This window comes from Salvelinus sp. IW2-2015, linkage group LG20 (assembly GCF_002910315.2).
Source record: "Salvelinus sp. IW2-2015 linkage group LG20, ASM291031v2, whole genome shotgun sequence".
NCBI classification, from domain to species: domain Eukaryota; kingdom Metazoa; phylum Chordata; class Actinopteri; order Salmoniformes; family Salmonidae; genus Salvelinus; species Salvelinus sp. IW2-2015.
In genome coordinates, this window is record NC_036860.1 from 60318914 (window position 1) to 60335370 (window position 16457).

At 43.2% G+C, this 16457-nt stretch overlaps 1 protein-coding gene and 1 long non-coding RNA gene across 3 annotated transcripts in view; one reads left to right on the forward strand and one right to left on the reverse strand.

Annotated features, from left to right (window-relative positions):
- The first annotated feature begins 1379 nt into the window (after positions 1 to 1379).
- On the forward strand, positions 1380 to 1893 carry LOC139029481 (uncharacterized). The gene is made up of 3 exons (XR_011481798.1): positions 1380 to 1455; positions 1512 to 1539; positions 1799 to 1893. It is a non-coding gene; the product is annotated as an uncharacterized lncRNA (long non-coding RNA).
- Positions 1894 to 2044: 151 nt separating this feature from the next.
- sec31a (SEC31 homolog A, COPII coat complex component) overlaps positions 2045 to 16457 on the reverse strand; it is a 40165-nt gene continuing 25752 nt past the window's right edge. For both annotated transcript variants that reach the window (XM_024011864.2, XM_070449557.1), the window contains exons 12-16: positions 14355 to 14407; positions 3913 to 4152; positions 3598 to 3717; positions 3339 to 3410; positions 2045 to 3160 (exon numbers count right to left, since the gene is read on the reverse strand). In XM_024011864.2, coding sequence (XP_023867632.2) covers positions 2981 to 3160; positions 3339 to 3410; positions 3598 to 3717; positions 3913 to 4152; positions 14355 to 14407 — 665 coding nt within the window. In that variant the 3' untranslated portion in view covers positions 2045 to 2980. The remainder of the gene's footprint in view (positions 3161 to 3338; positions 3411 to 3597; positions 3718 to 3912; positions 4153 to 14354; positions 14408 to 16457) is intronic.

Genomic DNA, 16457 nt, shown 5'->3' on the forward strand with positions numbered 1-16457 from the left:
TTCAATGTCTGCTTTTTTACCCATTTGCCAATAGGTACCCTTCTTTGTGAGGCATTGGAAAACCTCCCTGGTCTTAGTGGTTGAATCTGTTTGAAATTCCCTGCCCGACTGAGGGACCTTATGGATAATTGTATGTGAGGGGTACAGAGTGGAGTCATTCAAATATCATGTTAAACACAAATATTACACACAGTGAGTGCATTCAACTTATGTGACTTAAGGACATTTTTACTCCTGAACTTATTTAGGCTTGCCATAAAGGGGTGGAATACTTATTGACTCAAGACATTTCAGCTTTTCATTTTTAATTAATTTGATAAAAAATTCCCAAAAAAGAAATCCACTTTGACATAATGGGGTATTGTGTGTAGGCCAGTGACACATAATCTCAATTTAATACATTTTAAATTCAGGCTGTARCACAAAATGTGGAAAAAGTCAAGGGGTGTGAATACTTTCTGAAGGCACAGTAGGTATTATTAGTCTTAGTAGATATGAGTGCAGGCAGAGATTGATATAAAAGCTAATAGTGGCCATCTTCATTTTGTAAATACATAAGAAATGACAAATTCAAGATACTAAAAAGTCCCTTTATGTCTTCAGCCATCAGGTCAAGGCAGAAKATGGAGCCATACAGTCAAGACACATACATCATTCTCCGTTGCAACACACTGGCATTACATCCAGACACTCCTAAGACGAACATCTCCATAGAGCACAAGGAGGACATGAGATAAGTTAACTGTCCAGTTGATTCATTAGATTAGATCTTTTTTCATTGGTCAGTATTTGTAAACGGAAAGTCATTTAGTCTTTTAAAGCATGACATCTAAGCTGTTTATGACAAACATTTAGTAACCTCTCAAAGCAACTGAAAACGACGAAGCAGCATGTTTTAAATAAATACTATTTATTGAAAATATTGCATGTTGTCGATTAAAAAATGTCCTACTCTCAATATTAAAGTGTCTTTCTCTTCTTACCGACATAAAATAGACTTAAAACCTACAGCCTTAATCATACTGAAGACAAGAACAGAGAAGAAACAAATCAAAACTATGGCGTTAAGCCCATGATGGCATGACCACCATTATTAGAGTCAGTCCCCTCGTCATAAACCTGACATTAATAATACCCACTTAAAACAGTCTGACAATGATTCCAGGCATAATGTCAGCATGCATTTCTCCTGTTTGTTTTTAAGGTACAGTCTTTGGTTTCTGTGTTTTTCTAAAGTACAGTCTCTGGTTTCTGTGTTTTAAAGTAAGTCTCTGGTTTCTGTGTTTTAAAGTACAGTCTTGGTTTCTGTGTTTAAAAGTACAGTCTCTGGTTTCTGTGTTTTAAAGTACAGTCTCTGGTTTCTGTGTTTTAAAGTACAGTCTCTGGTTTCTGTGTTTTAAAGTACAGTCTGGTTCTGTGTTCTAAAGTACAGTCTCTGGTTTCTGTGTTCTTAAAGTACAGTCTCTGGTTTCTGTGTTTAAAAGTACAGTCTCTGGTTCCTGTGTTTAAAGTACAGTCTCTGGTTTCTGTGTTCTAAAAGTACAGTCTCTGGTTTCTGTGTTTAAAGTAACAGTCTCTGGTTTCTGTTTTAAAGTCAGTCTCTGTTCTGTGTCTAAAGTACAGTCTGGTTCTGTGTTTTAAAGTACAGCTCTGGTTTCTGTGTTTTAAAGTACAGCTCGGTGTTTTAGCCTTCTGTGTTCATTACTGGTTCTGTGTTAAAGTACAGTCTGGTTTCTGTGTTCTAAGTGCAGCGTTTCTTCTGTGTTCTAAAGTACAGTCTGGTTTCTGTGTTCTAAAGTACAGTCTCATGGTTTCTGTGTTCTAAAGTACAGTCTGGTTTCTGTGTTCTAAAGTACAGTCTGGTTTCTGTGTTCTAAAGTACATGTGGTTTTCTGTGCTTCTATAAGTAACAGTCTGGTTTCCTGTGTTCTAAATGTACGTCTGGTTTTCTTGTCTAAGTACGAGTCGAGTTACTCTAGTGTTTCTAAAAGTCAGTCTGGTATATAGTTCAAGTACAGTCCCCTCTGGTTAAAAATGTTGGAGGAACCTCCATTGCACTCTGCGCTGTCTGAAAACCATGATTACACAGAAAATAAACAAGTAAATTAAACAAAATGACAAAAAAAGATCTTAAAACAACATAAAATATATTTCTTTTTAACATATTACCCCAGTGACAATGATAAGACTGGCTATATCAATATATCTTAGTCCTTTTCCCGCATATGTCTACTGTACTGTTGTGATACTGGTGGCATGGCTTGTGTTCAAGTTGTAAAAGGGGAGGAGGGGACTCAGAGTCTGGAATGGGATGAAGAATCCAACAGTGATGTCATAAATCTCATGATTCTTGAGGAAGTAGAATATCTGCACTGAGCCAAATGGAACTTCCACTAAAATGAGCTGATTAAAACACCTGGCTCGCGCCTCCTGAGTGGCGCAGCGGTCTAGGTGTCACTACAGACCCGGGTTCGATCCCAGGCYGTGTCACAGCCGGCCGTGACCGGGAGACCCATGAGGCCGCGCACAATTTGCCCAGCGTCGTCTGGGTTAGGGGAGGGTTTGGCAGGCCGGGATTTCCTTGTCCCATCGCGCTCTAGCGGCTCCTTGTGGTGGGCCAGGCGCCTGCAAGCTGACACTGGTYGCCAGGTGTACGGTGTTTCCTCCGACACATTGGTGCGGCTGGCTTCCGGGTTAAGCGAGCAGTGTGTCAAGAAGCAGCGCAGCTTGGCAGGGTGGTGTTTCATAGGACGCATGGCTCTCGGCCTTCGCCTCTCCCGAGTCCGTACGGAAGTTACAGAGATGGGACAAGACTGTAACTACCAGTTGGAAAAAAAGGGGTAAAAAGTACAACAACAAAAAACCACCTGGCTCACAAATTGACTTTCTGGTCTTTTTTTTATGACATCATCAATCCCTGCCCAATCCTTCTCCATCTCACCCCAGACTCAAAGGAGTGGGGGAGGGTCTCTCCTCCTGCTCAGACCCCCAGTTTGTTGGCTTGTGTCAGCACCACCTTGAGCACAGGCATGAAGGCAGACGTCTCGCTGAAGTTGCTGCTACTCACTATGTGTGTGTGGATGTTGAGGCTCTCCATGTAGGAGCGAGACTCGATGCATTGCACCATGTTGTGTAGGCCTCGTACGATGGCCAGGGAGAGCTAGAGAGAACGAGAGAGACCGAGAGACAGACGAAAGAGAGAGAAATTGAGAGAGAGATAGACAGGGCGATTGACAGTGAGAGAGAGAGATTCATGGTGTGAGTGTAAATCTCAAAATGATATKCAACATTCTAACATGGAATTTAGAAGTGTAAGAATGTAGAATTATTCAACTCACTGTCTGCTCTCGTAGCTTGTCGTAGAGGGCCTCAAGGCGCTTGCTGGCGTCATCCAGCTTCCTCTTGGTTTGCTGTGGGGGATGAGACAAGTACATTGAAATGTTTTACACAATCACTTTCTTACAATCACTTTGCAGCTAAATGAATTATATAGGAAATCAGTTTTATTTGAAGAGGCATCTAAAGGTCTGTGTACTACACAGTACTGTATATGTACTGTAACTGAAGGGGATTTTGTTTTTGGAGCGCTGTACTCACGGGGTCTGCGGCAGCAACCAAGCACTTCTGAATGAGGCCCTCAAAGGTGTTCTTCAGGACCTGGTGCTCCTCAGGGATGGGCTTCTTTGTGACCTGCTCAGCAGGGATGGACTGCAGCGGCTGGACGGTAATCACAGTACATGGGTTTAGACTGGAATTCTTGTGAATCATTGTGGGGCTTTCTAAGTTGAAATTGTAWCACCTTACAATGTTAAGAGCTTTGAGGCCATATAGTACGACTAGTAATGTAATCCACTATCAATGTTTCTCATAATCTTCAAATCAGGAATAGGCCAATTTATAAAAGGAACAGACCAATGCCTGTATGACATCTGCAGTAGGGGCTCCGGGCGCTCCCTCCACATTCCCTCCATGTGTCTTGGGCATGCCAGGGTTCATGGGTGGGGGGGCCATCTGCTGTTGCTGCATGCCCTGGTATGGGGCCTGGTTCTGGTCTTGGCCTGGGGCCATGGGCTGAGGGGGCTGCTGGGACTGGGGGTCCACGGCACCCAGGGGGGAAAAGATGGGAGCAGGAGGATTGTAGTTCTCTGGAACCTGGAAGGGGGAGTGCGTGTGAGTGGAAAATAAATAAATAAAACACACACACACACACACACACTCAAAAGTTTGGGGTCACTTAGAAATGTCCTTGTTTTTTAAAGAAAAGCAAATTTTTTGTCCATTAAAATAACATAAAATTGATCAAAAACAGTGTAGACATTGATAATGTTGTAAATGATTATTGTAGCTGGAAACGGGGGATTATTTTATGGAATATCTACATAGGCATAGAGGCCTATTATCAGCAACCATCACTCCTGTGTTCCAATGGTTGTGTTAGCTAATCCAAGTTTATCATTTTAGAAACCCCTTTTGCAATTATGTGAGCACAGCTGAAAACTGTTGTCCTGATTAAAGAAGAAATAAACCTGTCCTTCTATAGACTAGTTGAGYATCTGGAGCATCAGCATTTGTGGGTTCGATTACAGGCTCAAAATGACCAGATACAAAAACCTTTCTTCTGAAGCTCGTCAGTTTATACTTGTTCTGAGAAATGAAGGCTATTCCATGCGAGAAATTGCCAAGAAACTGAAGATCTCGTACAACGCTGTGTACTATATGGCCTCAAAGCTCTCATAGCAGCCAGCAGCATACCACCCTGCATACCACTGCTGGCTTGCTTCTGAAGCTAAGCAGGGTTGGTCCTGGTCAGTCCCTGGATGGGAGACCAGATGCTGCTGGAAGTGGTGTTGGAGGGCCAGTAGGAGGCACTCTTTCCTCTGGTCTAAAAAATATCCCAATGCCCCAGGGAAGTGATTGGGGACACTGCCCTGTGTAGGGTGTCGTCTTTCGGATGGGACGTTAAACGGGTGTCCTGACTCTCTGAGGTCATTAAAGATCCCATGGCACTTATTGTAGGGGTGTTAACCCCGGTGTCCTGGCTAAATTCCCAATCTGGCCCCCAAACCATCACTGTCACCTAATAATCCCCAGTTTACAATTGTCTCATTCATCCCCCTCTTCTCCCCTGTAACTATTCCCCAGGTTGTTGCTGTAAATGAGAACATGTTCTCAGTCAACTTAACTGGTAAAAAAAACTACTCCCTTCACAGAACAGCGCAAACTGGCTCTAACCAGAGGAGTGGGAGGCCTCGGTGCACAACTGAGCAAGAGGACAAGCACGTTGCAGTGTCTAGTTTGAGAAACAGGCACCTCAAGTCCTCAACTGGCAGCTACAGGCAAAACACCAGTCTCAACGTGAAAAGGTGACTCCAGGATCCTGGCCTTCTAGGCAGAGTTCCAGTGTCTGTGTCCTTTTGCCCATCTTAATCTTTTCATTGGCCAGTCTGAGATATGGCTTTTTCTTTGCAACTCTGCCTAGAAGGCCAGCATCCCGGAGCCACCTCTTCACTGTTGACGTTGAGACTGGTGTTTTGCAGGTAACAGATGACATTCATTCTGACAACCTCTGAAACTCTTAGATAATACCTTCAAATCAAAATGTATTGGTCACATACACATGGTTAGCAGATGTTAATGTGAGTGTAGTCATGCTTGTGCTTCTAGTTCCAACAGTGTAGTCATATCTAACAAGTAATCTAACAAATTCACAACGACTACCTTATACACACAAATAAAGGGATGAATAAGAATATGTACATATAAATATATGGCTGTGCGGCATAGGCAAGATGCAGTAGATGGTATAGARYACAGTATATACATATGAGATGAGTAATGTAGGATATGCAGACATTATTAAAGTGGCGTTATTTGAGAGTGACTAGTGATACCTTTATTAAGTCCATTTATTACAGTGTCCAGATATTTAAGTCTGTATGTTGACAGCAGCCACTCTATGTTGGTGATGGATGTTTAACAGTCTGATGGCCTTGAGATAGAAGCAGTTTTTCAGTCTCTCGGTCCCCGCTTTGATGCACCTGTACTGACCAGGCCTTCTGGATGATAGCGGGGTGAACAGGCAGTGGCTCAGGTGGTTGTTGTCCTTGATGATCTTTTTAGCCTTCCTGTTACATCGAGTGCGTAGCTTTCCTGGAGTGCAGGTAGTTTGCCCCCCGGTGATGCGTTGTGCAGACCGCACTACCCTCTGGAGAGCCTTGCGGTTGTGGGCGGAGCAGTTGCCGTACCAGGCGTTGATACAGCCAAACAGGATGCTCTCGATTGTGCATCTGTAAAACTTTGTGAGTGTTTTAGGAGACAAGCCAAATTTCTTCACCCTCCTGAGGTTGAAGAGGTGCCGTTGTGCCTTCACCACGCTGTCTGTGTGGGTGGACCATTTCAGTTTGTCCGTGATGTGTAYGCCGAGGACCTTAAACGTTCCACATTCTCCACTACTGTTCCGTCGATGTGGATGGGGGGGATGCTCCCTCTGCTGTTTCTGAAGTCCACGATCATCTCCTTTGTTTTGTTGATGTTGAGTGAGAGGTTACTTTCCTGACACCACACTCCGAGGGTCCTCACCTCCTCCCTGTAGGCCRTCTCGTCGTTGTTAGTGATCAAGCCTACCACTGTCGTCTGCAAACTTGATTGAGTTGGAGGCATGCATGGCCACGCAGTCGTGGGTGAACAGGGAGTACAGGAGAGGGCTGAGAACGCACCCTTGTGGTGCCCCAGTGTTGAGGATCAGCGGGGTAGAGATGGTTTCCTACCCTCACCACCTGTGGGGCRGCCCGTCAGAAAGTCCAGGAACCAGTTGCACAGGGCGGGGTCGAGACACAGGGTCTCGAGCTAAATGACGAGTTTGGAGGGTACTATGGTGTTAAATGCTGAGCTGTAGTCAATGAACAGCATTCTTACATAGGTATTCCTCTTGTCCAGACTGGATAGGGCAGTGTGGTGGCGATTGCATCGTCTGTGGACCTATTTGGGCGGTAAGACCCATTGGAGTGGGTCTAGGGTATCAGGTAGGGTGGAGGTGATATGATCCTTGACTAGTCTCTCAAAGCACTTCATGATGACGGGAGTGAGTGCTACGGGGCGATAGTCATTTAGTCCAGTTACCTTAGCTTTCTTGGGAACAGGGACAATGGTGGCCATCTTGAAGCATGTGGGCACAGCAGACTGGGATAGGGATTGATTGAATATGCCCGTACAAACACACCAGCCAGCTGGTCTGCGCATGCTCTGAAGACGCGGCTAGGGATGCCGTCTGGGCCGGCAGCCTTGCGAGGGTTAACACGTTTAAATGTTTTACTCACGTTGGCAACGGTGAAGGAGAGCCCACAGGCTTTGGTAGCGGGCCATGTCAGTGGCACTGTATTGTCCTCAAAGCGAGCAAAGAAGTTGTTTAATTTGTCTGGGAGCAAGACGTCGGTGTCCGCGATGGGGCTGGTTTTCTTTTTGTAATCCGTGATTGACTGTAGACCCTGCCACATACGTCTTGTGTTTGAGCCGTTGAATTGCGACTCTACTTTGTCTCTATACTGACACTTTGCTTGTTTGATTGCTTTGCGGAGGGAATAGCTACACTGTTTGTATTCGGTCATGTTTCCGGTCGCCTTGCCATGATTAAAAGTGGTGGTTCGATCTTTCAGTTTTGCACGAATGCTGCCATAAATCCACGGTTTCTGGTTAGGGAAAGTTTTAATAGTCACAGTGGGTACAACATCACTGATGCACTTGCTAATAAACTCGCTCACAGAGTCAGCGTATACGTCAATGTTGTTGTCTGAGGCTACCCGGAACATATCCCAGTCCACGTGATTGAAGCAATCTTGAAGCGTGGAATCCGATTGGTCAGACCAGTAGTTTAAACCTGAGCACGGGAGTTTCCTGTTTTAGTTTCTGTCTATAGGCTGGGAGCAACCAAATGGAGTCATGGTCAGATTTGAAGGGAGGGCGGGGGAGGGCTTTGCATGCATTGCGGAAGTTAGAGTAGCAATGGTCCAGAATGCTACCAGCTCGTGTCGCGCATTCAATATGCTGATAGAATTTAGGAAGCCTTGTTCTCAGATTAGCTTTGTTAAAACCCCCAGCTCCAATAAATGCAGCCTCAGGATATATGGTTTCCAGTTTACATAGAGTCCAGTGAAGTTCTTTCAGGGCCGTCGAGGTATCTGCTTGGGGGAGGATATACACAGCTGTGACTATAATCGAAGAAAATTCTCTTGCACTTGCCCGCCCGTCCAGCATCACTACTCTGGACGGTTCTGACTTAGAATATTTAGACCTGTCTCTTATACACATCTAGATGTGTATAAGAGACAGCCATAGCAGCACCCACCTGTAGCACGCGCTCCAGCAGATATATCTCTCTGGTCACCCCCAAAGCCAATTCTTCCTTTGGCCGCCTCTCCTTCCAGTTCTCTGCTGCAAATGACTGGAACGAACTACAAAAATCTCTGAAGCTGGAAACACTTATCTCCCTCACTAGCTTTAAGCACCAGCTGTCAGAGCAGCTCACAGATTAAGACCTGTCTCTTATACACATCTAGATGTGTATAAGAGACAGCTTCATACTCGTCGCCAAACCCACTGGCTCCAGGTCATCTACAAGACCCTGCTAGGTAAAGTCCCCCCTTATCTCAGCTCGCTGGTCACCATAGCAGCACCCACCTGTAGCACGCGCTCCAGCAGATATATCTCTCTGGTCACCCCCAAAGCCAATTCTTCCTTTGGCCGCCTCTCCTTCCAGTTCTCTGCTGCAAATGACTGGAACGAACTACAAAAATCTCTGAAGCTGGAAACACTTATCTCCCTCACTAGCTTTAAGCACCAGCTGTCAGAGCAGCTCACAGATTACTGCACCTGTACATAGCCCATCTATAATTTAGCCCAAACAACTACCTCATCCCCTACTATATTTATTTATTTTGCTCCTTTGCACCCCATTATTTCTATTTCTACTTTACACATTCTTCCACTGCAAATCTACCATTCCAGTGTTTTACTTGCTATATTGTATTTACTTCACCATGGCCTTTTTTTGCCTTTACCTCCCTTCTCACCTCATTTGCTCACATTGTATATAAACTTATTTTTCTACTGTATTATTGACTGTATGTTTGTTTTACTCCATGTGTAACTGTGTTGTTGTGTCGAACTGCTTTGCTTTATCATGACCAGGTCGCAATTGTAAATGAGAACTTGTTCTCAACTTGCTTACCTGGTTAAATAAAGGTGAAATAAATACATAGATAATGCGGTCGGCATTTGATTGTAAGGAATTTTAGGTCAAGTGAACAAAAGGACTTGAGTTCCTGTATGTTGTTATGATTACACCATGAGTCGTTAATCTTAAGGCATACACCCCCGCCCTTCTTACCAGAGAAATGTTTGTTTCTGTCGGCGCGATGTATGAAGAAACTGGGTGGCTGTATCGACTTTGACAACATATCCAGAGTGAGCCATGTTTCCGTGAAACAGAGAATGTTACAATCTCTGATGTCTCCCTGGAAGGCAACTCGTGCCCTAATTTCATCCACATTGTTGTCTAGAGATTGGACATTGGCGAGTAATATGCTCGGAAGCGGTGGATGGTGTGTTCGCCTTCTAAGTCTGACCAGTAAGCCGCTCCGTCTGCCTCTCCTGCGGCAAACGTGCTGTTTTGTGTCGGCCTCTAGGATTAGACCCCAYGTCCAGGGTGGAGGTCCGAACAAAGGATCCGCTTCTGGAAAGTCGTATTCCTGGTCGTAATGTTGKTAAGTTGATGTCGCTTTTATATCCTGYAGTTCTTCCAGGCTGTATGTAATAACACTTTCGATTTTCTGGGCTAACAATGTAAGAAATAATACATAAAAAAACAAATGACTGCATAGTTTCCTAAGGACCTGAAGCAAGGCGACCATCTCTGTCGGCGCCATCATGTTCATTTGATGATACAGTGGCAGCAATCCAWGGTTATAACATCTACAGAAAAGCCAATGGTAGAGGTGTTGCTGTTAATATTCAGAACCACATTCCTGTAAAGTTTAGAGAGGATCACATGTTAAATACTGTTGAAGTAATATGGCTACAGGTTCATCTGCCTCACCTAAAGTCCATTCTTGTGGGGAGCTGCTATAGACCACCAAGTGCYAACAGTCAGTATCTGGATAACGTGGGAAATGCTTGATAATATRTGTGATCTCAACAGAGAGGTATATTTTCTGTGTGATTTAAATATTGACTGGCTTTTATCAAGCTGATCACTCAAGAAAAACCTTTGAACTGTAACCAGTGCCTGCAACCTGGTTCAGGTTGTCAGTCAACCTAMCAGGGTAGTTACAAACAGCACAGGAATGAAATCATACACATGTATTGATCACATCTTTACTAATGCTGCAGAAATTAGCTTTAAAGCAGTATCCAAATCCATTGGATGTAGGGATCACAATATAGTAGCCATATCTAGGAAACACAAAGTTCCAAAGGCTGGGCCTAATATAGTGTATAAGAGGTCATACAGTAAGTTTTGTAGTGATTCCTATATTGTTGATGTAAAGAATATTTGTTGGTCTGTGGTGTGTAATGAGGAGCAACCAGACGCTGCACTTGACATATTTGTGAAATAGCTTATTCCAGTTGCTGATAAGCTTGCACCCATTATGAAAATGACTGTAAAAACTGTTAAATCCCTGTGGAYTGATGAGGAATTGAAAAACTATATGGTTGAGAGGGATGAGGCAAAAGGAATGGCAAATAAGTCTGGCTACACAACCGATTGGCAAACGTATTGCAAATTGAGAAATCATGTGACTAAACTGAATARAAAGAAGAAACTACACTATRAAACAAAGATAAATTATATAAAGAATGATAGTAAAAGCTTTGGAGCACCTTAAATTACATTTTGGGCAAAAATGYAAACTCAGCTCCATCATTCATTGAATCAGATGGCTCATTCGTCACAAAACCTTGCCAATGAAAAAAATCATTAAAGTAATTGGCAATATTAAAATCTAATTTAATTAGTCACATGTGCCGAATACAGCAGGTGTAGACCTTCAAGTGAAACGCTTACTTAMGAACCCCTAACCAAGAGTGCAGTTTAAAAAAAACGGAAAAGAATAAGAGATAAAAGTAACAAGTAATTAAAGAGCAGCAGTAAAAAACAACAATATCTACAGGGGGGTGCCGGTACAGAGTCAATGTGCGGGGGTACCGGTTAGTTGAGGTAGTATGTACATGTAGGTAGAGTTAATTAAAGTGACCATGCATAGATAACAGAGAGTGGCAGTGGTGTGGAGAGGGGAGGAGGGTCAATGCAAATAGTCTGGGTAGCCATTTTACTAGAAGTTCATGAGTCTTATGGCTTGGAGGTAGAAGCTGTTTAGAAGAATCTATTAGCAAACGTAGGCATGACATGCTAGATGCTGACACTACACATCCAAGTATAAATAATGAAAAACAAGCATTGTAATTTTGAATTCCGTAAAGTGAGTGTGGAAGAGGTGAAATAATTATTATTGTCTATCAACAATGACACGCCACCRGGGTCTGACAACTTAGATGGAAAATTACTGAGGATAATARCGGACAATATTGCCACTCCTATTTGCCTTATCTTCAAATTAAGCTTACTAGAATGTGTGTACCCCCAGGCTTGGAGGGAAGCAAAAGTCATTTCGCTACCTAAGAATAGTAAAGCCCCCTTTACTGGCTCAAATAGCTGACCAATCAGCTGGCTCAAATAGCCTGTTATCAACCCTTCGTAAACTTTTGGAAAAAATGGTGTTTGACCAGATACAATGTTATTTTAATGTAAACAAATTGACAACATACTTTCAGCACGCTTATARGGAAGGACATTGAACAAGCACGGCACTTGACTGATGATTGGCACAGAGAAATTAATGATACAATTATTGTGGGAGCTGTTTTGTTAGACTTCAGTGCGGCATTTAACATTATCGATCATAGACTGCTAATGGAAAACCTATGTAATATTGCTTTACACCCCCTCCTATGTTGTGGATAAAGAGTTACCTGTCTAACAGAACACAGAGGGTGTTATTTAATGGAAGCCTCTCAAACATAATCCAGGTAGAATCAGGAATTCCCCAGGGCAGCTGTCTAGGCCCCTTTTAAAAATATTTAGTAATGACATGCCACTGGCTTTGAGTAAAGCTAGTGTGTCTATGTATGCGGATGACTCAACACTATACACGTCAGCTACTACAGCGAGTGAAATCACTGCAGTTAGTTTCAGAATGGATGGCRAGGAATAAGTCAGTCCTAAATATTAAAACTAAAAGCATTGTATTTGGGACAAACCATTCACTAAACCCTAAACCTCAACTAAATCTTGTAATAAATCATGTGGAATTGAGCAAGTTGAGGTGACTAAACTGCTTGGAGTAACCCTGTATTCGAAACTGTCATGGTCAAAACATGTTGATACAACAGTAGCTAAGATGGGGAGAAGTCTGTCCATAATAAAGCGTTACTCTGCCTTTTTAACAACACTATCAACAAGGCAGCTCCTACAGGCTCTAGTTTTGTCACACCTGTGATCAGGTGCCACAAAGACACCTTGGAAAATTACAATTGGCTCAGAACAGAGAAGCACGGCTGGCCCTTAAATGTACACAGAGAGCTGACATTAATTATATGCATGTCAATCTCTCATGGCTCAAAGTGGAGGAGAAATTCACTTTATCACTACTTTTTTTTGGTAAGAAGTGTTGACATGCTGAATGCTCCGAGCTGTCTGTTTAATCTACTAGCACACAGCTCAGACACCCATGCATACCCCACAAGACATGCCACCAGAGGTCTCTTCACAATCTCCAAGTCCAGAACAGACTATGGGAGGCGCACAGTACTACATAGAGCCATTACTACATGGAACTCTATTTCACATCAGGTAACTGATACAATCAGTAGAATCCGGTCGGGGGGAAAAACTGACAAAAATACACCTTATGGAACAGCGGGACTGTGAAGAGACACACACACACAGGCACATAAGACACGCACTCTACACACGTACGCATTGTAGATATGTGTTAATGTATTGTGAAAAGTGTTTTGAAATGTAATGTCAAGTAATATTTTAAATTGTATAGAACTTCCTTAATGTTTCTGGACCCCAGGAAGCATAGCTGCTGCCCTGGCAGGAACTAATGGGGGTCCATAATGAATACAATACAGTTGTCAAGCTGGCTGGTGGACCATTCTGGATACACACAGGAAWCTTTTGAGATTGAAAAACCCAGCAGCGTTGAAGTTCTTTAAATAAAAAAATAAAACACATTTTCTCCCCAATTTCGTGGTATCCAATTGGTAGTAGTTACAGTCTTGTCTCATCGCTGCAACTCCCGTACGGACTCGGGAGAGGCGAAGGTCAAGAGCCATGCGTCCTCCGAAACAACCCAACTGCTTCTTGACACAATGCACAACCAACCCGGGAGCCAGCCGCACCAATGTGTCGGAGGAAACACCGTACAACCTGGTCAGCGTGCACTGCGCCCGGCCCGACACAGGAGTCGCTAGTGCGCGATGAGACAAGGATATCCCTGCCGGCCAAACCCTCCGCAACCCGGACGACGCTGGGCCAATTGTGCACCGGTCGCGGCAGGCTGCGACAGAGCCTGGGCTCGAATCCAGAATCTCTGGTGGCACATGATGCACCACCCGGGAGGCCTACAAACTATAGTTTTGGCAAGTCGGTTGGTACATCTACTTTGTGCATGACACAAGTAATTTTTCCAATAATTGTTTACAGACAGATTATTTCACTTATAATTCACTGTGATGCAGTGCCTTAGACCACTGCGCCATCCGGGAGGCCATGTGTTGAAGTTCTTGACAAAAACCGGTACGCCTGACACCTACTACCATACCCAGTTCAAATGCACTTCAATCTTTTGTCTTGCCTATTCACCCTCTGAATGGCACACATACACAATCCATGTCTCAATTGTTTCAAGGCTTAAAAACCTTCTTTAACCTGTCTCTCCTCATTCATCTCCACTGAAGTGGATTTAACATCAAGAAGGGATCATAGCTTTCACCTGCATAGTCTATATCATGGAAAGAGTTGTGTACACTCAGTGTGTGTATGTATGTATGTATGTATGTATGTATGCATGTATGCATGTATGTATGCATGTATGCATGTATGTATGTATGTATGTATGTATGTATGTATGTATGTATGTATGTATGTATGTATGTATGTATGTATGTATGTATGCATGTATGCATGTATGCATGTATAATCCCCTGCTCCTGTGTCCTGGAGAACTATAGACCCAGGGTCAGTGACCACAGCATGATACTGTATGTGTTAGTGGTTGTGTGATAGGTCTCACCTTCTTCGGCACTCTACTCAGGGTAGGAGGGTCGTTCCAGCCGTTCTGAGGGCCTGTGGAGAAGCAGAAAGAAACTCATCACTCACTCATCTCCTCACTACTGGGTGCCACTTTCTCTAGCTTGGCAAGAGACAACCAGTTAGACTGGCACCCAGGCTACTCACAGCACAACACTGGAATGATTCGGGCATAGAGAACGGGACTTGTAAGAGCTGTTTTTCACAAGCGGGTATGAAGAGGGATATTGAATATTTCATATAACGATTTCTTGGTAGCATGGATAGKCAAAAATATTATCGTTGCTTTGATTGCTTATTTTAAAATTACTTAAATAGATTATCTGGTAATTCTGTACACTTTTTGCCAGTAGTTCTGAATGTAGCGCTCACGAACCAAAAGTGGTCCCAGAATATGTGCAGATATGTGCACCATGTCATTGCGCTCTCCCTCTCTGCTGTGTGTGCGTCTTGCTAGCTGTCACTCAAATGGTGAGGGGCTGAAGCTCATTGGCTTAAACTCGAATTGCTAGAGGGCTGGCCCATGTGGGGATAAATGTAGCGAAAATGCCGCCGCAGTTTCCAAGGAACAGTCACTTTCAAACTAGGGATTTCGTGGCTGAGGTAAAACAGTAATTCTGCTCATAGATTATGCATATATGAAATACACATTGACACATTCAGCCCAAAGCGGAAGGTTTAAAAAAAATACTTACTAATCACCAAAGTTGAAGCAAGCGATATATCTCATAGTGCAAGACAACAAGCAACGGCGGCTGGTCTGTATGGCTAATTTTATTTACATTTCAGTAAATTACCAAAACAGTTTTAATTTAGACTAAATGTATTAGTATTTGACCAGTGTAGCCTGGGATTACCCCTAAATGTAATCATCATGATCCTCCTACCTGTCATTTTCATCAGGATATTGCCTGCCCTAGACAGCCAAGCAAAGCTCTGAGTCATCCAAAATGGACTCAAATATATCACCAACCCAATCATTGCTACTTGCGTTCCTGCCCAGACCACCACACATCGGAGCCGACCAACTGACACTCATACCCATGTTAACCTCTTGATCAACAGCATCATGGCAGTTATGATTATTGTCCTGGGTACTTCCGGTCTGCGACAGACCGGATTATGTGATAGCTCCCGTTAACCTTTTGTCAWTAGGGGGAGCTGTTAGCTCCCCTAGCACTATTTCTTTTTTTACATTTCCAAATTAAACTGYCTCGTACTCAATTCTTGCTCGTACAATATGCATATTATTATTACTATTGGATAGAAAACAATCTCTAGTTTCTAAAACCGTTTGAATTATGTCTGTGGGTGAACCAGAACTCTTTCTACAGCGAAAATCATGACAGGACATGCGAAGGTCAGAAAAATAGTCTCTGTTCTCAGATCAGTTTAAAGCTCTGTGTGTGCCCTATGGATCGAAATGAACTGCACCCGCCTTCCCCTGGATGTCAGTAACCAATGAGAAGTGGAATGGAGTCTCTACGTATTTCACAGAGTTCATAAAAGGCCATGGAGTGACATGTTCGTTCTTTTGGACCCTCGTCAAGGCGCAAGAGAGGACATCAGAATGGCATGCTCAAAAGCTCCTGTTATCGGCCTAAGATATATCCGTCTGGGATTTAATTCGATATAGGTGTTAGAAACATCATAACGAAGTTATTTTAAACCGATTTATATCAGTTTATGCGAGTATATTGCTATTTTCGGAATTTTCGTAGTATTGCGCTTTGAGGATTTGGACATGTGTGTGCCACGTAGCTRTTGTTAGCTGCTAGTTCCGAAGTTGAAGAGGACATTTTACAACAAAGCAACGATTCTTTTGGAGAAAGGACACCTTGCCCAAGATTCTGATGGAAGCTCGTCCAAAAGTAAGAGCTATTTATGATTTTATTCCGTATTTATGTGGAAAAATGTAAACGCATTTGTCTGCCATTATTGCGGCACTAGTCTRGCTGTAACGCACACTGTATGTCTAGTAACGTTAATTTTAAAAATCTAAATCAGCGGTTGCATTAATAACCAATGCATCTTTCATTAGCTGTCCAACCTGTATTTTTTTTGTCAATCTAATCGATAAATAATC